Source organism: Phocoena sinus, chromosome 1, assembly GCF_008692025.1.
Source record: "Phocoena sinus isolate mPhoSin1 chromosome 1, mPhoSin1.pri, whole genome shotgun sequence".
Taxonomy (NCBI): Eukaryota; Metazoa; Chordata; class Mammalia; order Artiodactyla; family Phocoenidae; genus Phocoena; species Phocoena sinus.
This window is the reverse complement of record NC_045763.1, coordinates 6470948-6497949: the sequence shown is the minus strand read 5'-3', so window position 1 is coordinate 6497949 and position 27002 is coordinate 6470948. Positions and strand designations below refer to the sequence as shown.

General features: G+C 41.6%; 1 protein-coding gene and 1 pseudogene across 4 annotated transcripts in view; one reads left to right on the top strand and one right to left on the bottom strand.

The window, feature by feature from the left end:
* RERE (arginine-glutamic acid dipeptide repeats) overlaps positions 1 to 27002 on the top strand; it is a 429896-nt gene that overhangs the window by 274707 nt on the left and 128187 nt on the right. For 3 of the 4 annotated variants that reach the window (XM_032610681.1, XM_032610678.1, XM_032610670.1), the window contains one exon: positions 26117 to 26165. In XM_032610681.1, the coding sequence (XP_032466572.1) occupies positions 26117 to 26165 (49 nt within the window). Of the gene's footprint in view, positions 1 to 10726; positions 11207 to 26116; positions 26166 to 27002 lie in introns of those variants that run through there. The other variant, XM_032610682.1, reaches the window with a different exon arrangement.
* Positions 9037 to 9403, bottom strand: LOC116742815 (annotated as a pseudogene).

The window sequence follows — 27002 nt, the reverse complement described above, 5'->3', positions numbered from 1 at the left end:
ATAAAGTTCCTTGAATATATACGGTTGCTTAAAATGTAGGGTAAATTTCTTCATTGACCATGATGAAACTGACTCAACAATTAAAATAAATACGTGAGTAGTGTTGATGGGAAATAACACATTTCTACAGTCAGGATATTTTATTGAAAATTTCAGAACCAAAATTGAAAAAAAAATTTTATTGAGAAAGAGGTTTGGGCTTTTTATAGCAAACGAGCCTGTCCTCTTTGTAGCGTGGAGGGTTTACTGAGTTTTTGGTTGTCCTTTCCGCCATCTTCCCATCCCTCCACCTCTGCAGGTTCGGCCTATTAGCCAGTGCCTTTTTTATTGTGCTTTGACCTTTTCTGAGTCTATACCTTTCATTTCTTAGAAAAGTTCTCCTTACCTTTCTGCCTCAGGCCAGCGAGTTAGGAGGAGAAGGAAGTAATAGTGAATGGAGTCCCAGTAAGAACAAGTTTGCAGAGTGGCTACTTGAGAGGAGGTGCCTTTATTTTTAAATTAATTAAGAGTGAATTTTACCAGGAACCAGTCCCTTTGTTTCCCTTTGCTAAATAAGAGTTCCTTGGGTCCCTAATGGGCGCAGTGGTTAAGAATCTGCCTGCCAAGGCAGGGGGACATGGGCTCGAGCCCTGGTCCAGGAAGATCCCACATGCTGCAGATGCATGCGGATCCCACATGCCACAACTACTGAGCCCACGAGCCACAACTACTGAAGCCCGCGTGCCTAGAGCCCATGCTCCACAACAAGAGAAGCCACTGCAATGAGAAGCCCACACACCGCAATGAAGAGTAGCTTCCGCTCGCCGCAACTAGAGAAAGCCCGCGCGCAGCAGCGAAGACCTGATGGTCTTCGGAGCAATCCCGCACTCTAATACTAGTTTTATATAAGCGTCAGTGGCCTCATCAGAGGCTTGGTCTGCAGCATGAAAAATCTGATTATATTCTTGGTTCTTTGCTTCTTGAACATGAGCCTTCTCTTGTTTAATCAGGTGGAAAACAAGTTGAGGGCTCAGATCTCATCTTCTGTCTTACCCAGGAGAGAATGTCCCTGGTCACCTGTGATCACCTGAATTCACCTGTGCGCTCTCCGCTTTTCTTCTTCCAGGAAGCAGGTTTTTTTTTTTTTTTAAAGCGATATTGAGGCTTATGTATTATTATCCTTATATTTAGAAGTAATCATGAACCGAGGCACTTGCAAGAATTTATATATATAATCTCCCCCATGACAGTGGCAATAATGTTACTAATGATAGCTATAGTTAGTGAGCACTGTGCACCTGGCACTGCGCTGAGTGTTTTACTTGTATGATTCATCTTTCCTTACTTTGTTTTGAAACAGTCTTGACCATACAGAACGGTTGCCAGTACACTAGAAGATCTTTGCTTAACTGAACCATTTGAAAATAAGTTGTCGCCATGAGGCTATATCACACTCTAATACTTCATGTATTTCCTGTGAACAGGGGCATTTTTCTTTCATAACCACAATATAGCCTTCAAAATCAGGAAATTACCAAGTAAGTATTATTGCCCTGGAATTCTCAGACCCCACTCAAGTTTTATAGCAAAAGGAATCCAGTTCAGCATTATGTATTTGGCTGTCATATGTGTGTTTAGTCTCCTTCAATCTGTAAAAGTTTCTCAGTCTTTCCTTCACTTCATGACATTGGTACTTTGGAAGATTATATAGGCTAATTATTTTGTAGACTGTCCCTCAGTTTGCATTTATGATGTTTTCTTATCATTGCATTTATATCGTCTATCTTCGACAGGGACAGTACAAAAGTCATGTGTTCTTTTTCCTGCATCCGTTAGGTGCTACACAATTCTAGTTTGTTCCACTGCTGGTAATGTTCACGGTGATGCATTGAATAGGGTGGTGTCTGCCAGGCTTTGCGATTGTACAATTTCTCTTTTTCCTTTTATAATTTTTTTTTTAAATCGGGTTATAGTTGCTTTACAATGCTGTGTTAGTCTCTGCTGTACAACAGAGTGAATCAGCTATATATATATACATGTAGGTATATATACCCCATCTAGGTCACCACAGAGCACCGAGCTGAGCTCCCTGTGCTGTACGGCAGGTTCCCACCAGCTGTCCGTTTTACACCTGGTCGTGCACGTATGCCACTCCCAGTCTCCCAGTGCACCGCCCCACCCCCACCCGTGTCCACACGTCCCTTAATGACCATTCTGTAGGTGGTTGTTTTGAGACCCTGTAGATGCTTTCTTCCTCATCAAACTTCGAATTATTCATGTATCTATGGCAGGGTGCACTAATGGCTGCTAGTTTTATCCAGTTGTTTATAATCTGTTACTACCATTTTGAGGTCAGATTGTGCCAAATTTTGGAGAATGATACTTAGGAACCCAGATCTGGTGCTCGGTCTGCTCATTACTTTGTATCACTGTTCTCAGGCCTTCTGCATGAACAGAGCTTGGGGGCTGAGGGGAAGGGAGGTAATGCACACTTTTACATCTACTTCCATATCTGTGTGTATGTGTATCCATGAGTTCACACCAAATTTTCCAACTCTAATCCAATAATACAAGGTTCCTGCAAGTATTTTTCCCTTTTTCCTTATTTGTAATTCTCACCTTTAACAGTAGAAAACCTCATCTCATTGTCCTTAATATCTTTACTTCCAATTTCCTATCCCAGACTCTGCTCTCTCCCACACATGGATGGGTTTTGACATCTTAAGCTGTATTTTTAGTAGGTTTATCTGTTGATATTTCTTAGTGCCACCTCAAGGAATCAAATTTATAACATCATCTGTTCAAGACGTATGCGATAACAACTACTACTACCATGAAGTGAATGCTTACTCTGTCCTGGATTGTTTAGTTTTTTAATTCCCGTTAAAGCTCATTGAAGCTCTTTATTTTATAAATGAGGAAAAGGAAAATCGATATTATATTAAATAGCTGCCTAAGGTTAGTAAACAGGAAATCCCAACCCTGTTTGACTCAAAACCTTGTGCTCTTAACTTCTATGATTTCATCGTAGATCGATTCATATACAACATATTTTCTTCTGGCTGTGTTAGAAAATAACTTTTAGTCTTTCTAATGAAGAGAAAAACACGTGCTTACCAGAAAATAACTTGACAAATTCAAAAATTAAAGAAGCAAACTGTTATAATAATATTCTATAACCTATATTTGTGTTTTTCCTTGAATATACATCTTTGTGCACCTGTATAGGTATATGTGTATGTTTTAAGATCATAATTAAAATATTGTTTATACATAACGTACAAATAATCACGCATTCCTCTATTCGTTCATCTTCTGTTTTGAACATAGTACCGTGTCATTAAACGTTTTACAAACATTTGTAATGAGCACCCTGTATACACCATCATATGGATGTCTCATAATTTATCTGTCCTCATAGTATTGAACATCTGTGGGTTTTCCATTATTTAAATAACATGGTCAAATAACATTGTGACCATCTTTTTTCAACATAGATATTTATACTTCGGCTGTAAAGTGACAATCTAGATCTCCCTTATCTCAGTTAATTTGGATTTGAGACATTTCAAAATTCACTTCTGTTTTAGTGAAGTCAACTTTTCTACTCATCACAACTCATTGTCTTTGTATATATAGCTTTTGGGGGTGAGAAGCTAGAGCTGGATACGAACATTTTCTTGTTCACTTTTCCTCTGTCATCACATTTGCACTCTCAGAACATTTACCTGTGATGGCAAGTACTGGAGACAGTTGAGAGTACGTGTATATTTGGAAACACAGCTGACTGAAGATGAAAGAGCTTTAGTAAGATAGGACCAAAACCCAGATTTGATAATTCCAAAAACCGTTTGCCAGTAAACATGTACAAATACTGAATAAAATACAACAAATCTTTGAAATGCAGAGCTGAGCTCGCAAGAATTAAGAGAAACTGAAAAGTTCAGCAGCCTGCGGTGAGAGGGGTCGGGCCATTTGCTCATCTTCTTCACATGGTGTCTTTGGTTTTAACACGCACCAGGTACAGGAGATGGGGTCCTGATCTCAAGGATTTAGGGAGCTGGAGCTGAGAGCCTGTATAAAGTTAGGATCATCGAAGGCCTATTCTTTTGGTGGAAGGGTGAACTAGGTAACATATCTGGAACTAGAAGAAAATGACAGGGAGACCTGTCTGTGTTTGGTACTCCAGACCAAAAAAGGAAGAGGAGGAATAGAAGGAGAACTCCCCTTATAACTCATAACTTTGGGCCTTGCCCCCAAGACAATTGGGGATTGAATTGGCACTCTTGAAAAATACGAGAGGGACTTCCCTGGTGGCGCAGTGGTTAAGAATCCGCCCGCCAATGCAGGGGACACGGGTTCGAGCCCTGGTCCGGGAAGATCCCACATGCCGCGGAGCAACTAAGCGCATGCGCCACAACTACTGAGCCTGCGACCCACAAGTACTGAGCCTGCGCGCCACAACTACTGAAGCCCGTGTGCCTAGAGCCCGTGCTCCACAACAGGAGAAACCACCGCAGTGAGAAGCCCGAACACCGCAATGAAGAGTAGCCCCCGCTCGCCGCAACTAGAGAAAGCCCGCGCGCAGCAGCGAAGACCTGATGCTGTCAAAAACAAGCAAACAAACAAATAAATAAATTTATTATACATAAAAGAAGAAAAATACAAGAACTCCAGGATGAGACCATAATATAAAAAGTGGTTTCGGGCTTCCCTGGTGGCGCAGCGGTTGAGAGTCCGCCTGCTGATGCAGGGGACACGGGTTCGTGCCCCGGTCCAGGAAGATCCCACATGCCGCGGAGCGGCTGGGCCCATTGAGCCATGGCCACTGAGCCTGCACGTCCGGAGCCTGTGCTCCGCAACGGGAGAGGCCACAACAGTGAGAGGCCCGCGTACCGCAGAAAAGGAAAAAAAAAAAAAAAAGAATGTCTTGTGCCAGTGAGCTGCCCTGGATACCTGACAGAAACATGTACAATCTTGGAGGAAGGACACACCCTCATTCAAGAACCTGTAGGGTATATACAGGTAAAATATCTTTGAATGCTGAGCTCACTGTCAAAAATTACAAAATGTTGGAGGAAACTATGTGTCTTCAACTTGAATCAGGTAAAATAAATGGTAAGATACACATTTAAGAACTTCAGGGCTAGAACTGTCAGGAAGAGACGATATAATAGGCTTGAACGAAATAGAACTTTCATTTCTCTCTCATATAAGCAAAGTTTCAAAGGAAGCAGTCCTAGGCTGGTATTGGGCTCTGCAGATACCAGGGGCCACCTCTGTACCCTTAACTTCAGCCGTGACCTTGTGCTCAAGCAGGTGATGGAATGGTAGCCGTAACATCCATATTGAAGGCTGGAAGAAAGAGGAAGTGGGTAAAAAGAGCATGCCTTCTCCCTTTAAAGGCAGTTTTCGTAATTTGTACAGGACATTTCCTTTTCTTCTCATTAGGACAAAAAGAAGAAAACCAGACTCACGCTTTACAGGTGAATTCTACCACCGTTCTAGAAAACAGAGAAAGAAGGTATAGGTTCCCCAAGTTATTTTATGAGGCAAGTAAAACCTTTATTCCAAAACCAGATTGAAAAGTAAGATTTATAGGTCAGTTTTACTTAGGAACATGCATTTAAAATGTTTAAATAAAACATTGGGAAATGGAATCTGGCAAAGCATTAAAAATATACTTGTTCAAGTTGGGTTTATAGAATACATGAATGGTTTAATGGTAATTTATCTGTTAACATTTTACCATTTTTTAACATTGAAGAAGAAAGTATATACAGTCATCTTGATGTAGAAAAAGCACTTGATAAAATTCAACACCCATTCAGTACTTGCAGGGTGGGGGGTTCTTAGCAAGTTAACTGTAGAGTGCAGCTTCCTTATTCTGACGAATACTTACTGAAAACCTGCAGCAAACACCGTATTTAAAGGCAGAGTGTTGGAAATACTCTCTGTAAAATCAGAGACAGTAGAAAGGTTCCCATGACCATTAAGACATGAAAATATATGAGGATCGGGAATGAAGAAATGAACCTTTATTAAAGGTGGTGCAATAATTTTTACCATAGAAAATCTGAGAAAATATGTGAACAAATGGTTAGAACTGGTAAGATAAATCAGCATGCTTACTGGATGTAAGATCATTATAAATATAAAGCTCAGTTCCATTTGCACACACCAGGGACAATTTCGAAGTAACATTTAAACAAGCTGTTTCTGAAACCTTTTCTCTCGAAGGGAAGTTAGTACTAATTAAAAGTCAAATAGAATATCTTTTTTCCAGTGAGTGTTTTTCTCTAGAGTTTCCTGAATGTTAACATTTCATTGCTAATTTTGTTTTATAACTTCTTTTTTAAAAAATTATTTTATTTATTTATTTTTGGCTGCGTTGGGTCTTCATTGCTGCGCGCGGGCTTCCTCTAGTTGCAGCGAGCAGGGGCTACTCTTCATCGCGGTGCGCGGGCTTCTTATCGCAGTGGCTTCTCTTGTTGTGGAGCATGGGCTCTAGGCATGCATGCTTCAGTAGTTGTGGCTCATGGGCTCTAGAGCGCAGGCTCAGTAGTTGTGGTGCATGGGCTTAGTTGCTCCACGGCATGTGGGATCTTCCCGGACCAGGGCTCGAACCTGTGTCCCCTGCATCGGCAGACGGATTCTTAACCACTGCGCCACCAGGGAAGCCCCGTTATAACTTCTTGTTAGTAAATAAAACATTTTTCTATTTCTGGAGAGTAGGAAACACTTCAAAATTAAATCCAGGAAATTTCCATGTTGCAGCTCTTACTTTACCTTTGATAAACATAAATTTTCTGCTCACTAAACATTAAGTATTATAGTGGCAGAGTGATTATTCAGTTGGCTTTTATATAATAAACCTTTATAATTTTAGAAAGAATCTATTAGTATAATATATGCATTTCACCTGCTCAGCTCCCCTTTAATGTATTTGGAAGTTTTAATCCTTCACTTGTTGTTCACTAAGGAGTAATTGGAGGAGAGAGGGAGGTCTAGGATCCAGAGGCCATGTAGATGTACCAGGATCACCGGCCTTCTGGGGAGACCTAGCAGTAGGCCTCAGAAGGAAGCACTAGGGCAACCCACGTGCAAGTTGCATGCAAATCCCTGCCGGCAGCCAAATGACAAGTTAGGGCAACATGGTGGCAGGAATGAGGTCCAGGCAGGTTGTTCAGTAAGGAAGCATCTAGTGTTCAAGACAACCAGTGGAAAAAATAAGTCCTGGGTCTTGGAGGCCTGTAAGTACCGAGTAAAGTTCCAAGGTGTCCTCAGCTCAAGACAAGGACTGGTCTGGGGAAACAGAGCCCGTTTCTAGAATTGAAATGTATGGTTAAAAGTGGCACACTGGCTCACTTAATTTTCAGGTTTTAGAGCTCCTTGATTTTCTCTGATGAGGAGGAGGGCTGATCGCTTACTCTGAGGTTGGGTTGAATTTAGAGCTAGCTGGGTCTTAAGTGGATTCAGTTTGGGGATTTGAGCCCTATGGAAGCAGGTGGGCAGGCAGGTCACTCATTGCCACTGGTGTGTCTGGTCTCCAGATTCCATGAAGATTGATGATTGAAGGCTAGTATAAATATTTTTTGTTTCATATATTGAAAATTTTTTAGTTTGGAATTTCATGTACATAACTTAAAAAAGAGTTACAGGGTTAGTGCATAGAACTCTCGTGTATCTTCCATCCATTTCACCAGTTGTTCACATTTTGCCATATTTGCTTTATTATTTTATTTGCATTGATTTTAGTTTATGTAGTATTATTTAATTATCTTTTAAACCTTATTACAGATTTGCTTTTTTATCTCTGTTTTTGCCCCTTATTTTCTGTGTTTGCCATCTTTGCTTAAATTCTCTGTAGTATTTTCCTTTCCTGAACCATTTAGGAATGGATTGCAGATATCAAGCTTCTTTTCTCCTAAATATTTAAATGTCCAAGAACAAGGACATTCTCTTACATAACCATAGTATGGTTATCAAAATCAGGAGAGTTAACATCGAGGTAATACCATGTAGTCTAACACAGTCCACACTCAGGTTTTGCCAGTTTTTCTAATACTGACCTTCATAGTAATTCCCCCCCATGATCATGCATTGGTGTTTAGTTGTTGTATTGCTTTAATATCCTTTGCCTCTCTTTGTTTTCATAATATGTTTCCTAACCTTTTATTTGTTTTTTTCCCCCATGATATTGACATTTTCGAAGAGTATATTTTCAAATATTATTCAATTTGGTTTGTTTGATGTTTCCTCATGATTAGATTTAGCTTATGTAATTCTTTTACGTATAAATTATGTGTAAGTGACATTATGCTCTTGGTGCATCAGATTTTTTTTTGGAAGTACAAAACAGGAGAGTTGGGGGGGTTCCAATAAAGGTGATTTTGATACTCTCCTTGACCCTAAGGAGCTTAACATCTCTTAAGAGAGTTGCGGCACCCCAGAGAAGGGTGCGGCGAGCCGAGGTGCAGCAGGAGGACAGCAGGGCTGTCTGAGGTTTCCAAGCTGCTCCTAGGAAAGAGGCGTCTCCAGAGAGGGGCTGGCTGGAGCTGTGCTAGAGAGGATGCGTTCTCCACGTGGAAGAGAAGAGGCCTTGGGAGTGAGCTCCGGGGTGTGCTGCCACTGAGGGGTCACGGGAGAAGGGGTGTCTGTCCAAGTGGTATGTAAAGGACAGCTGTGAGGAGACAGTGTCAGCAAAGACAATGAAGAGAGTGTTGCAGTAGGCCGGGGTCACAACTGGGATCCAGTATCACAGAGAACAGGCCATAGGCTGTTGGTAACTTGCCCTTAGTGTCACTCAGGGCATTTTGTGGGACTGAGATTATAGTCCCCATTTGTTGACTTGCTATCCCAATAACCAGTTTTATGCTGTACTCCATGGAACAGTTACTGTGGTTTTTCAGAGTAAAGATGAATTTATTAAATTATTATTTTATGCTGAGTACGCCAAGTAAGCTATTTACGTGTGAAAGGGCTTGGTGGTTTTGGTTTGTTTTGTTTTGTTTTTTTAAACCAGAACATTTTTTGCGTGACTAATTGTTGAAATCCTTAAGAGGAGCTGGATGTTGCAACAGCTGCCCTCTTGGGTTTAGGTGTTGTTCCTTCACGGAATGCATGCCTGAATCTGCGGTATACAGTTTTTAGGTGCCTCATTCGACCAGTCCCGGTGGTGTTTCGTCTTTCAGCTTTAGCACTCCCGCTACGCTTTCTCTTTCACGTGGCAGGGGAGCCACATTTGCCACAGGTGGACTTCTTAAGGTGGTAGGCCTTAGAGCCACAGCGGCGGCACACATGTGCGTCTCATTCCAGCTCTTTCCAAACGATGACCCTCCCTTCGTCATCTCGCTTCTGGTGGTTTTTTTTTTTTTTTTTTTTTTTTTAATGCACTTTTGAAGGAAACGGTTTGGTGGTCATATTCGTGCTATTTGCTGCTATGTTCTAGTTCAGTTGCTCTTGTTTTTAGAAAGTCTTTTTCTCTGGGCTGTTTCTAGTCACACACGTCTGGGGACGTGTTGTCTTACGTACCAGCCGGGAAGATGGTATTCCAACCACACGATGCTTGCTTCATGTGCTGGGTCAAAGGTGAAACCTGTTTAAGTGCATTTGGCATTTCTTGTGTAAATTACATTTTTTAGCATGATGAGAGTTTTTTATTTAATCATAGTCTCAATTTAGTTGATCTGAAAGCATAACCGGGCTCCAAGGAAGTGGAATAGGTCCTGCGTTTACTTTAGGAATCTTGAGGACGCTGAGTATCCTTCTAAGCAGGTTTTAATTTCTTCTCATTCCGTTACACTTGTGGGAAACAGAATTGGCACTGCTCTTTCCTACCCTCTCTTGTCCTTTGTAAATTTGGGGGAGTTTCGTGGTCTTCCTTTTCTTTTTGAATTATAACTATACAGAATCATTTCTTGGTTTGCAAATGGAAACTAAGCCCACATACACATCCAGAACTAGGATTTCTTATATGGCTGACAGACCAGCTTGCCTTTTGTTGGAGGTGGAGGTTGGGGGAGAGAGCATAAAATGTGTTTTTAAGGATTTTGACAGAAGATGTGTTGGCTGGTACTTGGGCAGTATGAACAGTTTGTAGTGCTCAGTATGACTAGGATGGTGTGGTCTTGCTCATGTGGCTTTAGAAACTGCTTCCGATTAAATTTTTAAATGAATTTAGCTTCATGGACAGTGTTACAGAGAATTGCCTAGAGTTCTAAACTGAGATTTTTTTTTAGGTGCCTTGGGTATTTGTTGGCAGGGTGCTTGCTCTTTGGCCTCTTGATTTGAACTTTCATGCCCTTTTTATTGTTAGGAGTACATTCCTTATGCTATACACCTCTGATTGGGTTAGTATCTCTTTAGGAGATGTTTTTATTTATTATTTAAGTGATTTTAGAGCTTCTTATCGAAGGGAGATTAAGCTCTTTGCCTAAAATCCAGTATTCTTTAGACACTCTGCTTGCTACATCGTCCACACTGTGTTTGTGGCTGCAGTGATACCCAGTACTCCATAACTTTGCCAGGATTGTTCGTGTGACCGTTTTCCAAACGTTTAAAGTTTTCAAAAAGAAATTTGCGGGCTTGCTTCCCTTAGGTAGCTACTGCTGTGTTTTTAAATAGACTGCAGTATTCCTGTTCGCTAATCCTATGTATAGTCATTCATATCTGTGTTTTTTCATTCTGTTCCTTCTTGATGATCTCTCTGTTTAAAACATTATTTATTTATTTATTTAATTTTTAAAAAGACAAAACAGAACTTGCTGTTGTCTTGACAGAGCAGGGCATCTGTCTGCAGCCTCTCAGTGGCTCGGCCTGCGAGTTCCCTGATGTTGGCCGTCTGGGATCCCCTTTCTGCAGCCCCACTTCCCTGCACACTAGCTTGGTATGCGGGGAGAAGCTGCCTCGTCTGTTGGCTGGGCTTTATTTACGGAAACAGCAGGGTTGAGATTGATTGCGTTGAGAGACAGTGTATGGATGAGGGAGGGTCACAGCACATGCTCAGTCCTGTCAGTGTGAGGGGGAGTTTCTGCGTCCTGCGTGAAGGCTTAGGTCACAGCACAAGCTCAGTGCGAGCTCTGCGAGGTCTCTCAGACGGCATGTGCCTCCATTTTGAGTTGCTAGAGTAGAAAGGGCAGAGTTTGCACAGTAAGCGGAGGCGCAGGGCGCAGCTACACTCACCAGGGCCTCTGTTAGGCATGGACCATGCATTCAGCCCCTGCAGGTAGGCTGTCTTCCTCCGGCCTCACTGAAAGAGTGTGATGGTTTTGCTGCGCTCTCTCACTTCTGAGGATGTTCATGAACCATTTCATCATTCATAGTGCATGTTCCTGCGAGCCTTGAATTCAGCCCTGGCTGGCCGTGTAGGTGGTGGTGCACAGCGTGAGATCAGAGCTGAGAATGGAACGGGGTATACTCAGAGATGCATTAAGCAAACGCAGAGCGTCGTGGTCCCTCTGGTCCCTGTCCTCTTCCCCTTTCCCTCACCTCTTCCTCTCCGGGTGCAGTTTCAACCCGAGTCTTTCTGGGTGCCGGTGCCGAGCCTGTTTGCCTTCAGACACCTGCAGAGCAAACCTGTAGGCTGCCGGGCTGCGTGGGGCTGGTCGGGATGCCTGGGCCCCCGAGCGGCTCTGTTTGGACGATTTAGGAAGGGTGGTAGGTGGGCAGCTATTGGTTGCTTTGAAGGTGGGTGGAACTTGTTTTGATTGAGAGCCTGTTTGCCAGAGCAAATTATAATTCTTGTGATCTTTTTCTGAAGCCTGAAATAGTGCATACGTCTTGACCTATGCAGGGAACAGTTATGGATTATGGTTGCAACAATATCACCTTAAAATGGATTTTTTAAGAAATGAAAGGTTATGTCACATCATTTTCTATTGCTTCCAAGTCCATCCTGTCTTTTGGAGCTTATGGAAAATTTCTTGGCAATTAAAAACGAAAAATTGTTTGCCGTGACATTTGTGTTAGAAGTTGAGGTTTCAGGTTTTTTCCTTCGTTCTGTTTGTTTTAGCAAAAGGTGCCATTTGTTGTGTACGTGTATTTTGTTGTGTGACTTGCGAGTTCTGCAGGAGAGGAGTGACAGGAGGAGTTGATGCCTGAGAGGGTGGAGGCGTCTGCAAGGCCAGGTTTTGTGCCCACTGCTTGATGGGACCGGACACCAGTCTTTTCTGTGAGGGGCAGTTATGCTTTTTGTGTGTCCTGTTTGCAGACTGGGCTCAGACAGATGGCTCTCAACATAGTTAACTTAGGGAGCCAATCATAATATGCAGATTTAGGACAAGTTGAATTCTTCCCCAAGTAGATATTAAGAGAAGTTTTTGAATTATATTGATTGCCCCTTTTTGTTTCCTCTCCCCTTTTTTCTTCTGATAGAAGTTGGAAAAAATTTTGAAGTGACGCTTAAGTTTTGTGTCTTTGTGAGGATGAAAGGAAGCATACAATATGGAAGAATGTGCAAGTGAGAAACTCTCAGAGGATAGGGAAGAAATTTACTGTACGCTGATGATAGAGGGAGAAGTTCTTCACGTGAGCCCTTCGTTGTATATGACTACGGAGCTGGGCATGGTTAACTCCTGTTCGAGGAGGCCCCTGATTCTGGCGCAAAGTTTAGGAAGGCTAACGATGAATTATAGCCACCGAAAATGTTACTGAAGTATAATCTGGCTTCTGGAAGGTTCGATTTGGGGATTGTGATTAAGGAGGTGAATTATATGGGGATAATTTAGGGTTATTGCACTTATTACCTACGATTTTTAATTCTCTTTTCCATTTCTGTGAGGGCTGTCCTCCCCATTTGGTCACATTTATTTGAACATTGCCTTTGGGAGTTGGGGGCAGATAACCACTTTTACTTTTCCCCACGCCACGTAACACTGCTGCTGGAACTTGCCATCTTTCACCTCACTTAGAAGCACCTTTACTCTTCCTTCTGGCTCGTCTCCTGTGAGTGTGAGGTCACCCTTTCTCTAGACTGCAGGAGCTGGACGCCACAGCCCTTGATGGGAGCCCTGCAGGACTCAAGTTTCTGCCTCGTTTCAGAAGCCCACCGTTTGAGTCGGGAATACTTGTTAGGAAAACAGTTGTGGAACTGCCTTTCTGTTGTAGAATCTTTAATTCTTCTTAAACTTTTTTTACATTTGGCAAATCAGATGTGAACAGGAGGCAGTACCGGTGGCTGAATCAACTCTGGCCGAGTCCTCTCGCTTGGCTGGCTGGTGGTCTGTGGAGCTCGCCTGCAGCCACCTGATTGGACGGCGAGGACTTGTAGTTGCCACCGGGATCTGTGGGGACCCTTTGTTGTTAAGAGCCGAGTTCCTATGTTTCAGATCCACTAAAGTGAGTCACTAGAGCTTTATCTTACGTGCCATGCATTTGTACTACATTTTCCCGTTTTAGGAAAATATTTTTGGAAGGTTATTTGCTGACCAGCCGCCTTCCGCTCTGGGGCTTCCAGGCTTGTCTGGCGGTGGTAGAGGTAAAGGTGCCACACACAGGAAGTCGTTCCCTTGTTTGGGGATGTTGTCTAGGGCCCGGGTGGCGTGGACGTCGGAAAGAGGATGATTAGCTTCATTGTGGCTTCTTGTTCCCCTCCTGCTGGGCTTCAAGAGTGTCAGGAAATGCTGGTGAAGAGAGACAGTGTGTGTTTCCAAAAGAATGTAAAAGTAAAAGCTCCCCCAAATATTATCCTGTTATTAGCTTTTCTTGTCGTTACACCAGCATCTTGAGTCAGAATCTGAGGTTGACCCTTACATTTAAAGTGTTCTTCTGTCAACATAAATTTTGCAGAGTCTGGGAATCCACTCATAACGTACCCCTGCCGTTGACCACTTCCTAGACTCTTGTCTGGTGTGTTAGCTTAAGAATTAACTGAAACACACCGATACACCTACAACCTGATATTCACCATGTCTGTGATTCTTCGGTTGTTCATTGGTCCTGATCCTTCTTCCTTCTGAATTCGTTTTCCGCTTTTGTTTTAATTTTTGGTCATTACTGGACTAAGTCGTCCTTCCACCAGAAAGACGTTCATTCTAAAGCTGTGAAACAACAATCTGACAAAACGAGAGAGAAAATAGAAAATACGGGGTAAGGGGAGATTTGAAATTATTTGTGCATTTGTGCACCTCCTCCCAAGCTGACGGCCGTCTGTATTGAGCAGTTTCTGACAGGGTGGGCGACAGGTCGTTGAACATTTCTTTAAAGCAAATCTGAAAGAAAACGAATCTAGTCTCTTACATGTATGGTCTGTGATACTTTGGATCTAAGCTGAAACAGTTCGTTTTAATTTAGTTGGGATAATTAGACCTTCTATCAGAGTTCTTTGAGCTGTGCATTTATTTGTGACGATTTGATTGATTGTCCTCCTTATTGGACTTTAAGCCTCTGGAGCACAGACCATGCGCTCAGTTCCCAGGAGAGTGTCTGACCAATGGGCCTCTGGCATAAATAGGTTGAATTAAATGAGTGGCATCTGTGGTAAGAGAGAAAACTAGATTTGGAGCTAGATGATATGGTTCAAATTCTACTTAATAAGTGACATTGGACAAGCTGTGATGTTGGATAAGTTCCTTCCTTTCTCTGAACCTCTGTTTTCTCATGGGTCATATGGGGGTGAATATTTCTCACAGTTGTTAGAAAGATTGGAAGAGAATGATATGAAAGTGCCTGGCACATAGTTTATCAGTGTATTACTGTTATGAATTCAAAGTCCAAGTCTACAGTCTTATGTAGGTGTAGTTATCTTAACAACATCTCTATTTTTTGGTCAACCTGTTCATCTAAGACAGTCTTAGGAATTATGGTAATTAAATTAGTGGCCAATATGTTTGGCCAGCATTCTTCTTATGCTTTTGGGGTGTTTATATTTTTCTTTACAGTTCTTAAAGTTTTTTAAAAAGCTTTACTTCCATGTCGTGTAACATTTGGTGTATGCATTAAATGTTGTTCTTTTCTTGCCAGTCTCTCTAATACAGTGGGATGAGTATGTGTCTGATACAGTGGGATGAGTATGTGTACGTTAATGCTTGTGTTGCTACCACAGCTGCCACCACCTTTGCTGCCTCCTCCCCCTCCCGCTCCTGACCGCTCCCCATAGTCACACCACCACTGTGAATAGGAATAAGGTGATGGCCCTTTTTTTAAAAAATTTAATTTTATTTACTTATTTATACAGCAGGTTCTTATTAGTTATCCGTTTTATACATATTAGTGTATACATGTCAATCCCAATCTCCCAATTCATCACACCCCCGCCACTTTCCTCCCTTGGTGTCTATACGTTTGTTCTCTACATCTGTGTCTCAATTTCTGCCCTGCAAACCGGTTCATCTGTACCATTTTTCTAGGTTCCACATATATGTGTTAATATACGATATTTGTTTTTCTCTTTCTGACTTACTTCACTCTGTATGACAGTCTCTAGATCCATCCACGGCTCTACAAATGACCCAATTTTGTTCCTTTTTATGGCTGAGTAATAATCCATTGTATATATGTGCCACATCTTCTTTATCCCTTCGTCTGTCGATGGGCATTTAGGTTGCTTCCATGACCTGGCTATTGTAAGTAGTGCTGCAATGAACATTGGGGTGCATGTGTCTTTTTGAATTATGGTTTTCTCTGGGTATATGCCCAGTAGTGGCATTGCTGGGTCATATGGTAATTCTATTTTTAGTTTTTTAAGGAACCTCCATACTGTTCTCCATAGTGGCTGTATCAGTTTACATTCCCACCAACAGTGCAAGAGGGTTCCCTTTTCTCCACACCCTCTCCAGCATTTATTGTTTGTAGACTTTTTGATGCTGGCCATTATGACCGGTGTGAGGTGATACCGCATTGTAGTTTTGATGTGCATTTCTCTAATGATTAGTGATGTTGAGCATCCTTTCACGGGTTTGTTGGCAATCTGTATGTCTTCTTTGGAGAAATGTCTGTTTCGGTCTTCTGCCCATTTTTGGATTGGGTTTGTTTGTTTTTTTGATATTGAGCTGCAAGAGCTGCTTGTATATTTTGGAGATTAATCCTTTGTCTGTTGATTCGTTTGCAAATATTTTCTCCCACTCTGAGGGTTGTGTTTTTGTCTTGTTTATAGTCTCCTTTGCTGTGCAAAAGCCTTTAAGTTTCATTAGGTCCCACTTGTTTGTTTTTGTTTTTATTTCCATTACTCTAGGAGGTGGGTCAAAAAAGATCTTGCTGTGATTTATATCAAAGAGTGTTCTTCCTATGTTTTCCTCTAAGAGTTTTATAGTGTCGGGTCTTACATTTAGGTCTCTAATCCACTTTGAGTTTATTTTTGTGTATGGTGTTAGGGAGTGTTCTAATTTCATTCTTTTACATGTAGCTGTCCAGCTTTCCCAGCACCACTTATTGAAGAGACTGTCTTTTCTCCGTTGTATATCCTTGCCTCCTTTGTCCTAGATTAGTTGACCATAGGTGCTAATGGTCCTATAGGTGCTAATAAACCCATAGGTAGGTTTACCTCTGGGCTTTCTATCCTGTTGTGATGGTCCTTTTTTTAAAAAAAGCATTTCCCAGAGACTTCCCACTGGGAACAAAGAGACGTTTAGATGTGCATCATAGACATACTTGCTTGGTCCAAAGCCCCTGTTTTTCTGGGGACACTCCATTCCTGTGTATTATGAAGTTTGATATCCATGTATGGAAAGCCAGCAACATTTTTGGTCGGGAAATTGGCTTAACCTGTGAATACTGCTGCTTTATAAACTGAGGTGGGATTTTAAAAATAAATTTGTTTCCTAAACTGTCGTGTGTGTGTGTGTGTGTGTGTGTGTGTGTGTGTGTGTGTGTGTGTGTGTTGGGTATGGTCCTTACAACTGTTTTCTTCTTTGCAGCAGGTGATGACAGTAAAACCCATGAGGAGCCTGAGGTGGGATGGAGTTATGTGCCCTGGGCAGATGTGCTGCATGTTACTACATGATGGGGGTGGGGGAGATCAGGCAAAGAAGAACTTCAGGCAGTGGAACGAGGTCATCGTAGTGCTTTGAAACTAGATCCTTTCCCATGTATTATTTTAAAAAATTTTTTTACCAGTTATTTTCTGATGCTGCATATTATTTTATAGAGGCCATATTTACTGACTCCTAGTGTCAGCCTGGAAATTTTTCTTATTCCTTAGCTAGTGCCTAAATTCTTGGTTCTGGACTCTGCATTATATTCAGGGGGACTCTACTGAAAGGAGAGAGGCTTGAGATCCTTTATAATTAACTCACTGCGACCCCTTGAAAGAGCACCTTTATCTCCTCGGCCTTGGTTTCTTCTATTAAGCTAGAAGGCTGGGATCAGATGGCCTCTGAGGAACCTTCCGTCAGAGAAAATTTAGAATATTATGATTCTGGAATTTAATGAATTCCTGTCCTGACCTTTGCATTTGTGTATGAATTTGGAACGTTAACTCTTCCACATGTTGACTGATTAACTTTTTCTTTTACTTTGAATGAATCCTGAGTTTTGTTCCTTCTGGGCAGTTTATCAAGCTTGTTTCAGATGAATTTGCTTTGCGGGGGTGGGGGGTGGGGGCGGGTAGCCTTCTGTCACAGGTGACTTGACTTTTCAATAAAGCACTTAGTTGTTATTTATGGCAAAATGGTAGATGAGTTAAAATCTTGGAGTCGTTTATTCATTTAAAATACCTTTAGTGAGTGCCAGGGGGCTCTGGGAAGTAGTGGTGAGCTAATATCAGACTTGGTTCCTGCCCACAGGGTGCTTTTGGTCAGGATAGCCATGGACAGAAATAATTACACAAATTACATATAAAATCATGCCTGTGACAAGAGGCTGAAGGAGAGGTAGGTGGTGTTTTGGGAACTCATAACAGAGGACTTACTTCCTGTTCTCGCTCCTGGCAGTGCTTGGAGCTATTAATAGTGATGACTACTGTGTGACAGGCACTGTGCCTTGCTTTCCATAGATCATCTTTTATTTTTATAGCTGTCTTGCAGAGTAGCCATTATGAACTTGATTTCATAGATGGGCTCAGAGAGGTTGAATTGAGTCCTCAAGATCGCACTTAGAGCTGACAGAACCTTGGTACTGACCAAGGTTTTAATCCAGGTTCCTTTGACTCTGAAGTCTGTGCTCTCCCCCAGGCAACTGAGCATCTAGACTCAGGTGTGTATATCAAGTTCTCGCTCCCGGCCGCGGCGGGGTGCCCAAATCATGGGGCATCCCGAGGATAGGCAGAGCACAGTGGTTTTACTCAGATCTAGGGAAATTTTTTTCTACCTTAAAATGAATGGGAATATGTTACGGAGTAGAATACAAAATTTACTTGGATTTTTAAGAAGCTATGTCAGACTTCAAGGAAATTTCACACTTACTGAAAAGACTGTTTTAGAAATACCTGTCCATGCTGGAGAAATCTGAGAAACCCAGCCTGCCATTCTGGGTTTCCTTGTTATCAGTCTGACTTTCACTCCTGCCCACCACCCTTGTAAAAAGAAGTGATTCTGGTATATTGCCTTTTGATTTTCCTAAAATTTGGTGTATCTCATTCTGGACCCCCAGTCTGTTATTTCTGTGGTCACTTCTGAATGAGCTAGTAAACAGAGTTTCTAGAATCTTCTTTCTGTTGATCTCTGTCCACCTTCCTGCTTAACTTGCCACCCTATGGAAAAGATAAGAACGATCTGCCATCGAGCCTTGCGATCTGAAGGACAGGTAAAGGGAGATTGCATGTGATTTCATTCACCCATGGCAGCAGCCACAGGGGCAGGGTCTGACTCGAGAGTTACTGGTCCCAGCCTTTGGGGAATGGGCCAGAGGCCACCCTGCCATTACGTTCTGGGTGTGGATTGTGATGGGAAGTAGCCACGCCGGCTCCCTGTACAAGACCTCTGTTCTACCCCCTTGTGTCTTCTCCCCAGGACCGCATGTCCTTGCCCCTTTTCTTTCTCTGTAGATGCAGGTTCTTGTCATAAGCAGTCACCGTGATCACATAAAGATACTTGGGGGGTCTTAAGCGAACATTCACAGACCCGTGCCTTCCTCACACCGTCCCCTCTCTTGGGGGGAAGGAGTGGTTCTGCCGGGCGGCCCCTGTCTCCAGCCGACTTGCTCTTCTCCAGAAGCTTCCTCGTCTGGCCAGCTGCCGCCTCATCGTCTTTGCATAGATGCTGCTCCCTTTCTGATATTCACTTGCAGGCTCCCTGCTCCTTTCTGTCCATTCCCTGTTTACTTCTTAGACTAAAACGTTTCCATGGTAACGGGTTACTTTTCAAAGGGAACATCTTGTCATTTTATTTAATCCACTGCAGCTGAAGAGGACTGAAATATTAAGTTGTAGTTGCCATGGATACTGCTTTGTTACATTGGTTTCTTTTGTATTAGATTTCATATACAATGAATTTCTTTCTATTTTTTTTTAACTCAAGGAATAAACACAGTGGCTTACCATCATTGTTGTAATTTGGCTTCTGGGACTATTTTTTCATATTCCAAAGCAAAGATTTGTAGAATAATGGGGATTAAACTCAGCTGTTTCGAAATATGTATATTATTTACGTTAGGGGCACAGAGAAATTCTTCCTTCTTGGTTGTGAGGATGGTGAGGATGGTGAGTTTTTCGTTTGTTTGTTTTTGGTAGTATGCATCACAGCTAAGGATGTCTCGAAAAGGATGATCCCACTCCAGAGATCCCTAGTAAATACAGAGAAAAAAAGGAATGTGTGACTTGAGTTAATTCATTGAATCTCGTGGCATTTTTTCTTCAGCTACTTATTCACCTGTCTACAGTGTATTCTGAGGAAATCTGTTATTTATTCAACTTTTCTCATGTCTGGTTTTCTTTCTTACCCCTAGTCTATCTGTAATACACCACTCAGTTAACCTCTTCTTTTGACTTTAAACAACTTATAATTTTTTAGATTCATAGGAATTTGCAAGATCCTACAGAGTGTTCCCATGTACCTTTCACTCACTCACCTACTCCTAGGAGGTATGGTATAGAACTCCAGTGTAACATCAGAATCCAGACTTGGGGGACATTAGTATAGTGTGTGAATAGCTCTGTGACGTTCTATTGCATATGTAGCTTTGCAGATCTATTCCATCATCGCAAAGATTCTACTCCCTCCCTTCTCCCCCCACCATTCCTAATACCTGGCAACCATCTTTATAATTTTGCCATTTTGACAATGTTATATAAGTTGACCTTTAACTTTGATGGGTTTTCTCTTTTAACATGATTTTCAAACTTTAAGAAAAACACTTTTTGATTATTTTGTCTTACTTTTGATGCTTGAAACAAACAAAGAAGTGAATTAAGGAAAAGGATATGGCTTCTCATAGTGGTTCTGTTTATAATTAGTTGTGTAATTTTGGTTCAGTAAAATCACTCTGCCATATGGAGTGTGGCTGGGAGCTCTGACTTTGGAGTTAACTAAACTTGAGTTTGAATCCTGCTTTTTCCAACCTGTTAGCTGTGTAATCTTGGGTAATTTCATAAACTCTCTTAGCTTCAGTTTCCTTATCTGTACAGGTAATAATAGCACCTACTTTCCAGGGTCATCCTTAAGGTTAGGTAAGACAGTGTATGGAGTTGGATTCGCTCGAAATGCCTGCTACATAGTTAATGTTCAGCGTACATGTGAGCTTCTTTATTGATGTTGCAGTTACTCCTGTTATTATTATCTGTTAAGTGGAGCCGTTGCCTCATAGAGTTGTCATGGAAGAATGAAATAATGTATAGAGAGCACTTCATAAGTGATAACTAGTATTATTTTGCTTCTGTTTGTCATACAAATATGTGATACCTAAATTTAAGGTAATATAGGTAAAAACCCTGAGGCAAGGACAGAGGTGTGCATAGATGTGTCTTGCATTATCCTGGGATATGACTTCCGTCTTTGGTTTCTTATTGCATATGTAGTATCCTTTATCTGACCTTGCTGGGATTTACACTGTCCTTGGTCTTGATTTTCCTTCTTTAATTGAAGGCTACCCTGGTTTTGCCCAGACCTGCTGTGTTAATTAGGCAATGCTATACATCAGGCAGAAACTTTCTTAGTAACTATGTTTTAAACACAAGAGAGAGTAAGATCTGAATTTCTGTGAATAACACTACTAGTGCTCTGATAAATATCAAAATATGAATTAAATGAATTAATACATAGAAATGAGATAATACTGTAAGAGCACCCAGAACAGATAGAAAGTACTTAACATGTTAGCTATTGTTACTAATTGAAGGATTAACCTGGCGTTTTCTAGATTAGGGACCTTTTGAATTTGAGCCTCCAGTATATTTTTTAGAATTTATTCCAGTGACTGTTTATTGGACAGTGACCCCCAAGTTAATCCCAGTCTCCGTGACTTCAGAAAGTGGCTCCAGACTTTACTTTGTTTTCCATTAATATGGATGCAATCAGCGTCCATTCTCTTCTTGTGAACTTCTCTGTGTAACAGCGTCGTAGTTCTTAAGCAGGTTACATGCGTAAATGTCTCGTTTCTTCAACACAAATATAATATTTCACATTGATGGGCTGGAGTGAGGAAGAAGTGTATGTAAACGAACAGGGGAGCAAGTATTACAAAACAGGAAACAAGTCAATCTTCCTAGTTAGTTAGCCTCCAGTATTTTCTGAAGTTCATAATGTATAATAATCAGTGCTTCTCACAGCTGGTTTGTGGGCCCCATTATTAATTTCATCAGATCCCGACCCTTGAGTTCCTGTCTTTTCAGTGTTCGTTATGATGAAACGGGAAGCATCATGAAAGACTTCTGGTGCACACCAAAGGACACGCATTGTTTGTTGAAGTTAGAAGCTTAACTAGCTGCTTCTTTCATGGAACACCATTTTTATTTGGGAGAATAACTGATAAACTGTGTTCACTCACTTGGGTAATCGGTGGACATTTTCTTGAAAATGAACAAATGCAGTGAGCCTGCCATTTCAAGGCAAACCAGCTGATAGTATTTTGCCAATGCAAGATTGGAGCTTTCAAGTAAATAATTAGAATTTTGAAAAACTTGTACCCACCACTCTGAGTTTGACAGCTTCTGTACGTACACAGGCTCTTGTTGTGAGATGTGTGGTGATATTAATGAATGTGATTATTTTTTTTTAATTGTATAGTTAACTGTGTTAATATTTGGAAGATCTGCAAAACTTAGTGAGTGAATATTTTCCATCTAACCAATGCATGACAAAATCATGGGTGGAAGATCCATTCAAAGGCCAAGACAGACCAACAGATTTTAATGTACAAGAGTCCAAAAGATCATTGATAAGATTTTAGGTTAACATTGTGCAAACGACCTTTAAGAATCAGTCACATGTTGGGTTTTGGTGTAGGATCAAAAAGCATATCCAAACACACTATTGTAAAGCAATTATACCCCAATAAAGATGTTAAAAAAAAAAAAAAAAAAAAGCATATCCACAGTTATCAGAAAGACTATTCACATAATCTTTCCTTTCCCAGTTATATATCTGTGTGAGGTTCGATTTTTTTTCATATACTGTAACCAAAAGAATGTACTGTAACATATTGAGTGTAGAGAAGCAGATGTGAGAATCCAGCTGTCTTCTACGGAGTCTCATCCTAAGGAGATTTGCAAAAATGTAAAACGTTGCCTCTGTTTTCACTGCTTTTTGTGGAAATACAATCATTTTTCGTAAGAGTATATTTAATTGTTAAATATTGTTATTTAAGCCTATTGTTATTTTAAAATAAATAAATAAGTAAACATTTTGAAATCTCTCAAAAATACAGTTTCCTCGAGATACTCAATAGAGTGTAAAGGTGTTAGACCAAAAAGTTTGAGATTTGCTGTGTTAAGTAAAAGGAAAAATGTAGTAGTCAGCGTATCATCATTAAGAGTGTTTTCTATAAGCTGTTGATACTGCATTTAAAGAATAATTCTTGGTGATTTTTATCAAGTTTTGCATCCTAGCAGTCTAGAAATATTCATGTAACCAAGGAATTTTCAATTTGTCCTGAATGAGTAATAATGCCAGACAGGTACTGTATTAGATTCTGGGGGATATAAAAAGTGAATTAAGTCTCTCTTTCTGTACTCTCCAGTCCCAGAGTGGGTGGAGGTAGATGTCCAAATTAGTCATAGCACAGTGCCACCCGCTAACATGAGGTGGGAACCACGGAAGGGGCACTCGGGCTGGGAAGCAGCAGGTGAGGACCCTTGAATGTAGAGTTTGGCTGCTGTCAGAAGAAGGGAGGACTGAGATTGTTCCTTGGATTCCAGATATAGCTGGATACTGGCACTTTCCCAGGAGGAAGGCTACTTCTTCTTTTCATCTTTAGTTCATATACTGACAGCTTTTCTGTCAGATGCATCCAGTTTTCTCTAATAGGGTGTATATTGCTATCTACCTCTTTTCTCTTAGACCTAAAAAATAATTTCTGCCATTTATTCTATATTTGGGAGTACCTGGATATGGTCGGCTAATGCCATTGTCTGCTTACCTTGCATCTTAATCCTGCTCAAGACTAACTTCGTTGTATCTCTTGCTAGGAGACCCTAATATTTAAAAACTGCGTACGATGAATACTTTCGTTGTAAAAATTGATTTTTAATTTTAAAAGGTTCTTTGTTTTATTTTGTGCTTTTCAGTCTACTCATTAATAAGTACCCTTCATTGACATAAAAGAGAGAAACAGATTTCTAATTTTGGCTGTTAAGATACTCCAGCACGTTTTTTAGTCTCACTTGTATCATTATTAGCAGTATTAATAATTACTAGTATCCTGTTTTTATACAAATAAATGGTATATAAGCAGTTCTATTCAATAAGGTGTTTGGGGGGGTTATTGTGGTACGGTTTTGACCTAAATATGATAATACTGGTTTATTAAAATATTAAAAGAAAAAAACCAAAAACGCATGCAAAAAATAAAATAAAATAAAAATGAACCAGGAATGTTTGTCCTGGAATCAGCAAGGACTTTGCAGTGTGTGTAGCAGTGATGGGGAGATGCTTCCATAACCAACCGCTTGAAGAACCTGAAAGGTGAGCTGTGGGCACACGTTGCTGGACGGGCTGTGGCTGAAGCTTTCTGAGATGATGCGTATTGGCCAGACCTCCTTGTAGGCAGGCAAGCATTTGGAGAGTGTTTAGAAATGAAGGAGAGAGCTAGGCTTGGCAGCTATGTTTTGCTCATAGCTGGTTACGAAACAGAAAGGCATGAGCTGGAAGGGAAATAGTGGGTAACACTGACTGCTTGTTTTTTTTTTAAAGAAGTGCTCAGATTAAAATAGCCTCCTGGCCTGTGTGACTCCTCTGCATACCTCCTAAGACAGCTTCTCCTAATCCCTGCATAAACTCACGGGAATGTCAGCTCTGCCTTTCAACACCCATTTCCCTACGCACGAGACCAGGGTGGCTTGTGAGTTAAAGGTCGCTCGTCACAGGAGCTTTTCTCCCACCACAGCCCCTCTTTTTCAGTTTCCCGCCTTGGTGGGGTTCTGGTCCCACTTGGGAAGCCCTCTCTTGCCTGCTGTTGGGCCCCTCACGTCCTTCAGGGGTCTCTCTGGGACTTAACCTCTTCATGGACTGTCTCCTCTTGAAGCCCGCCTAATTTTGATCACTTCCCTTAGCATTTTTACTCTGTTTCTCCTGAAATGTATTGGGCTTATGAGTGGAGCGATTGGACCAGATCTGGTGTTTGGGACATGGCTGCTACCTTCCCAGGTAGATGGACTGTAAGCTCCTTAAGGCTTAGACCGTTTTCTTTTTGTTAGTCTTCTCTCTTCCTTTGTCATATCTGCTGCCCACTTTGCCAAAATAAGACTTTTCGCGAGAAAAACTGTCAGATTAAAAGAAGAAAGTGCTGGACCTGAAGGAAATAATAGTTTTCCAGAATTCATTTTAACAGCTTCAAAGCTAATGGTGGGGGTGTCAGATCCATGGGAGAAAAATAAGTCTGTGCTTCCTCTTTGGTCTTGGCTGCCTTATTATGCTCTTCAGCTCGGTCCGGGTCGACAGATAATCATAGAGCAGCTCTCACCATGGAAAAGCCTACTCTTCAGCGCTAGTGAAAATTCACAGGTGACTGTACAGCGCAGTAAGGCCTTGTCACTGGGCACGGAAAGCGTTTTCCTAAGAGGGTCAACAGATGGTCATGATGGTCATCGAGGGTAACAGGGAGCTCTGGGAGGCCGAGGTCTGCGTTTCTTTGTCCACAACTGTGTACCCGCTGCATGCCCTGTGCAAGGCCTAGGATGCAAAGACGTTCAATGAATGTTTCCTGAAGGAGTGAAAGGGAGCAGATACTCCACACTCTTGGGGGTGTGTGAGGTGACATGGGGAGGAAATCAAGAAAGGTTTCAGTGAAATGGTGGTTTTTAGAAGGACCCTGGATGGTTTGGATTTGGAGCGAGGGAGAGTGAGCATAGCAAGTGCAGTAAGAACGACACAGAAATGAGATGGGTCTTTCACCTCCTAGACCTGCTGGGCTCATGCCCCCACACGCTTTACATCTCTGCTCAATTTCACTTTATTAATAAGGCCTTTTCTGACTATCCTGTATAAAGAACTGTAAAAGTTCATCATTTACCACCCCTTTAATTCCTTGACCCTTTTCATCATCTGACCTATTGTTTCTTTTTTTTTTTTTTTTTTTTTTACACAAATTAGAATAAAAGTTCCAGTAAGGCAGGAATATTGGTTTTTTTTTTTTTTTTTTTCCCATTGCTTTATCCCCAACACCTAGGGCAGTTCCTGGCTTGCAGTTGGTACTTAATAAATATTTGTTGAATGAATGAATGCATGACCCAGTGTGTGTGCTAGGAATCATAAGCTATCTTGTCTATATTTTACTAAGGTTTATCGTAGGGCACCCTGAAATATTCTGAAAAGAAGAAACATGTATTGGGATTGTACTGTAGGAATGTTCATCTCTCTGCAGGGTGAAAGAATGATGGTATAGGTACTCAAGACAGGGAGTTACAGTAGAGGGGTTTCTAGAAGACACGGTTTTAGAGATGCGTGTGGGGTTAGGGGAGCGCACATGTACAGGGCGGCATTAGAAACGGTGGGGAAGCTAATTCTTCCTGAGTTATCCGTCACTTTTCAAGTGAGTTGTTTTCCTTGAAGAACGTGTGCATGTTCATGTCAGAACTATATTATGCTAACCTGATCTGCTCTTTTCATGACAGGAGGCTGAACAGTACCCAGGGAGAAATTCGTGTTGGTCCTAGCCATCAGGTAAAGCAAACTTTAGTAGCTTCTTTAATAGGTTTTTATTTCTTATTATTCAACTGGCCCTTTATGCTGTTGAGCAGCAGCTTAGAACTGTTATGCTGTTTGGAATTTTATATAAATGCAGAGATTTATTTATTTATTTATTTATTTATTTATTTATTTTTTTTTTTTTATGCGTTACGCGGGCCTCTCACTGCCGTGGCCCCTCCCGCTGCGGAGGACAGGCTCCGGACGCGCAGGCCCAGCGGCCATGGCTCACGGGCCCAGCCGCTCCGCGGCACGTGGGATCCTCCCAGACCGGGGCACGAACCCGCGCCCCCTGCATCGGCAGGCGGACTCCCAACCACTGCGCCACCAGGGAAGCCCAGAGATTTATTTTTTTAAGATCACCACATACATTTAAAAAATTGTGGTAAAATATATGTAATATAGGGGCTTCCCTGGTGGCGCAGTGGTTGAGAGTCCGCCTGCCGATGCAGGGGACACGGGTTTGTGCCCCGGTCCGGGAAGATCCCACGTGCCACGGAGCGGCTGGGCCCGTGAGCCATGGCCACTGAGCCTGCGCGTCCAGAGCCTGTGCTCCGCAACGGGAGAGGCCACAGCAGTGAGAGGCCCGCGTACCGCAAAAAAAAAAAAAAAAAAAAAAAAAAAGTATATATATATATATATATATATATATATATATATATGTAATATAAAATGACCCATTCTGACCACTTTTAAGTGAATAGTTCAGCCCTTAAGTGCATTCATATTGTTGTGCAACCATCACTAGCGTCCACCTGCAGAGCCTTTTCATCTTCCCAGTCTGAAACGCGGTGTCCATTAAACAGTCACTAC